This window comes from Odontomachus brunneus, unplaced genomic scaffold, assembly GCF_010583005.1.
Source record: "Odontomachus brunneus isolate Ranch 3 - 2012 unplaced genomic scaffold, Obru_v1 Obru_scaffold_034, whole genome shotgun sequence".
Taxonomy (NCBI): Eukaryota; Metazoa; Arthropoda; class Insecta; order Hymenoptera; family Formicidae; genus Odontomachus; species Odontomachus brunneus.
In genome coordinates, this window is record NW_022639484.1 from 1,136,100 (window position 1) to 1,140,225 (window position 4,126).

General features: G+C 31.8%; 1 protein-coding gene across 12 annotated transcripts in view; it reads left to right on the plus strand.

Annotated features, from left to right (window-relative positions):
* LOC116843661 (RB-associated KRAB zinc finger protein-like) overlaps nucleotides 1-4,119 on the plus strand; it is a 5,743-nt gene extending 1,624 nt beyond the window's left edge. For 6 of the 12 annotated variants that reach the window (XM_032814266.1, XM_032814271.1, XM_032814267.1 and 3 more), the window contains exon 4: nucleotides 2,920-4,119. In XM_032814266.1, coding sequence (XP_032670157.1) covers nucleotides 2,920-3,386 — 467 coding nt within the window. In that variant the 3' untranslated portion in view covers nucleotides 3,387-4,119. Of the gene's footprint in view, nucleotides 1-5; nucleotides 186-246; nucleotides 459-540; nucleotides 1,042-2,919 lie in introns of those variants that run through there. The other 6 variants (XM_032814262.1, XM_032814265.1, XM_032814258.1 and 3 more) reach the window with 6 other exon arrangements.
* The last annotated feature ends 7 nt before the right edge of the window (nucleotides 4,120-4,126 follow it).

A 4,126-nucleotide genomic window follows, 5' to 3' on the forward strand; every position in this document is an offset into this window, starting at 1 on the left:
GCGTGACGGTAGTGGCATTTCGTCGGTTGCCCGCTTCGTGCACAACGCGCAGCAGCTGATGTGTAAAAATGGCCGCTAGCACCGATGTAAACGATACAAAGTGAGGATACGACGGAGCATTTGCTGTCGCGCGATTAGCATGAAGGTGAGAGCGCTGAATTCATGGTTTCCGACGTATCGCGAAGGTAATCTGAGGGATTTGCATGCCGTGGTGTATGTGTGCGTGTGTCTTCTTCTTTTACGCAGATTCGCCGAGTGCATCAAATTGTTCGTCTCCTTTCCGTCATGTAGCGTGATCGCAGATAAGAAACCATCCGATTACGGCAGCCGCTCGTTGACGATTCGTCGATGCCGTTACGTCCGCTTCGTGAGGAAAACGGCGAGATGAACGTAGCAAGAAGTACAGCGCAGCGGATAACAGCGGTGATTACTTTTTCTTCGATGATACCTGTCGTACCGTAAGAGACACCTTCACGATGCTTCACATGTACGTTGTAACAAGGATAATTCCCTGTCTGATCTTCCTTTCCTTCTTTCAAGGACGAGCTGTAGATCTCTCAGGTATCACAGGCGCATGTATCATTGAAGTTGGAAATTCCCGGATCAGTGGTCATTCAACAGCTGTTAGCAATATAATGGCTTACGACCCACGTAACATAAAGTATTCGCCAAATACTCACGCCAATCAGCACACTAGGCCCAACATGACCGGATACGCGTATTCTGGCCATCCACCACAGCATTTTCAGCAAACTGATGAGAATAGAAATGAGAATAACTTGTGTGGCACTAAAGAGATCTGCTCGCAGATCTCGCAGCAATCGTCCAGCACTCAGACTGTACAGAAAGTGGATGCTGCGACAATGACAGATCCTCTACAGATCGATTTTAGACTCACTTCTGAATACTTGGCACGTTGTTCTAGTACGTTAGGTCTACCATATGTAACTAAATACGAGGACAACAGCAATAATTCTACACACAACTGTCAAGAGATCAGACCAAAAATTGAATTTGAGATTGAACCGCAACATATTAATGGTAAGCCACTTTTCATGCTTCTTTATTCCTTTAAGGGCCACATTTGTCTGACAAAACTTAGAAAGCTGCTTGATGTTATACAAAGTGCTTCTTAAAGAGGTTGTAAAGCAATTTGAGTGTTTTGGTTAAAAAATTATTAAAACTTTTTCTATATATAAATTGCAATATTACCTAACTGCTCATGCAATTAGAAAAAAATATTGACCATTGGAGAATGGAGATTAAAATTTAAGTTGACATTTTTTATAGATATTTCTTAAAGTTAGTTTGCTATTTTTAATTTCTTGTAAAATTAAGGTTTTAATAAAAACTGATGTAATGCTACTGATATAGTATTAACTATGATATTAAGGACTAATATAGTGACATTAATAAAACAACTTTCAAAATTATTATTTTGTTTAAAAATATAGTGAAAGAAGGTTCATAATTTAAAATAATATATAAAAATATATATATTTAAGCAACTTATATATATATATATATATAAAAATATATATATTTAAGCAACTTATATATATATATATATATATATATATATATATATATATATATATATATATAACTTTTTTTATTATTTGTGCATCTCTGTCAGATCAATTGATGCACAAATAAAGCATTAATAAGAAAAACAATATTTTTTGTCTTTATAATATTATGTCTTAATAATATTGTCTTTATAATATTGTGCGTGTATATCTGTAGAGGTCCTGACCTTTCTAAGATATGTATGTACTAATATGTGCTGATATACAAAAAAAAGTAAAGTATTTCAAATTAACATTTATTACTTAAAGTAAATTATACATTTCTTTAAGTAAAAGAAATGTATAAAAGCATGATTTTATTTGATAAATAATAAGTTTACAAGTGATCCTCTTTTCTTGATTTTCCATTGAAAATACTTTACGACCTCTTTGAGCATTGTTTGATATTTTATTTGATTTTTCAAGATATTTTATATGAAGAAAAATTCATGTGAATGTATGATTTTAAAGACCTTGTTTCAGAGATAGAGAGATAATTCTATAAAATTATCGTTTTTTCTTAATATTTTTTAAATGAAAAGATTTTTTTCAAAATTGGGTCAGTAAATTGGTAAGATATTATTTTAATTTTTTACCTATAATCGTTTTGTGAGAAGTTAACGGCGTATAAATATAATAGTTTGAATAATACATTACTGTCTAAACTCCGATAAACAGAACCATTTTTTGCTATTACCGATTTTTATTATTTTATGAATTACTCACAAAAATGCACTCTTGGTAGATTTCGATAAAGCTGTCAGTTTAAGAGACATTTGTGTGTTGTGTGTGTGTTTCAAAATAGGATTTTTAAAATCCTACATCTCTGAAATACTTGAAGTACTTGAGATCATATAAACCTTTTTTCATAAAATGATTCAACTCCTAAATCAAACTCGATGAACTTGATGAAAAATCAACTTCTAAAATATAAAAAAATTTTTGAACAAATGTTTATAAAAGTCCTAACAACACACCTATCAGTAAAATTTTTCAGATTCACTTTATAAACAAAATTTTTTAATAATTACATATTTTAATAGATTTTTTAATAATTATTAATAAAATAAATTTTACAAATTGACTACAGCATTTTGTATATTAAAGGTCCTGATCTTTCTAAGATATGTATGTACATTGATGTGCTGATATGCAAAAAAAGTAAAGTATTCCAAAAACTCTCTCTCTGTTAAAAAAAATACAAGGGATACAAATAGAAAGGTAGAATATACTCGCAAATGATTGAAGCAACTTGCTACAATATTGTCTACGGTTTTTAATCACTTGTAAATATTTATTGAAAACATTTATATAAACGATTTTATGTGATATAATTCTCTCTGTTTGTCAGGTATGTTGATTTACCATTGCCCCGAATGTGCATATAGATTTGAAGATCGAGAAGCACTTCACGAACATCTTGAAGATCATAAACAGAGACCACATATTTGTGATATTTGTGGGGCAAGTTTGAAACGAAAGGAGCATTTAGATCGTCATAAGCAAGGTCACAATAAGGACAGGCCTTATCAATGTAATATGTGTTGTAAATCATTCAAACGTAATGAACACTTAGCGCGTCACATGATTACTCACTCAGGTAGCAAAAATCAAATTTGTACAGAGTGCGGTAAAGCCTTTTATAGGAAAGATCACTTAAAGAAACATTTGCAAAGTCATAATAGCGGTCGAGGTAAGCATTTAAATGGCTCACAAAACAATCAGAACGACCAGCAGCCGAACGACGAAGGGCTGAGTAGTTTTGCAATGATGATGAGACAAGCTGGGCCTCCCCCCTTTTCTATTTTACGGACTTAGTTATTACGCTATGACGACACTGTAACATAAATCCTTGTCTGCGTCTACGAGCGAGATTAATTATTTGGACAAGTTAGGTCCATAAGATTTAATACGAATGAGCTTTATCTAATATACCTTTGCGGATTAATCGAGAATCATTGTTAAGAACCCATGTTCCTAAGGGAGTATATCTTATTGCTATGTATTTTGTCAACAAGTAGGCGTGTCGAGGAATAATGTTATCAATTTTATAATATTCTTTATAATACACTACGTGTAGAAGGTTATCTATATATTAAGGCTGTACCTGTTTGGGTTTTTTTGAAACTTGAATGAATTTGCGTTAAATATGTATAGTTTTACGTAGTTTTAATTATTTACATTTTCTAATGCGCATAGACTCGTATAATAAACATACGTGTACAAGCAAAAGAGCCTCTGTAAATCGCGCATATCTAATGAAATCTGAGGTAAAAAAATTATAACAAAACGAAATGTAGCTCTCCCCCAACTGGACTTAAAAAAAGCTTAAATATTTAGATCAATATATACTACATTCAATATGACATGAGCATGTGTGGATATATATGCACGAAATGATCGTTAATTGTTTACATAGCGATGTTGAGTAATGACTGATAAAATTGTCTATCTTATTAATTGTACAGTGTACAGTCAAAATAATACACAATTTCCGTTTTATTTCAAAATATATTAGTACCCTATACATATATATATATATATATATATATATATAT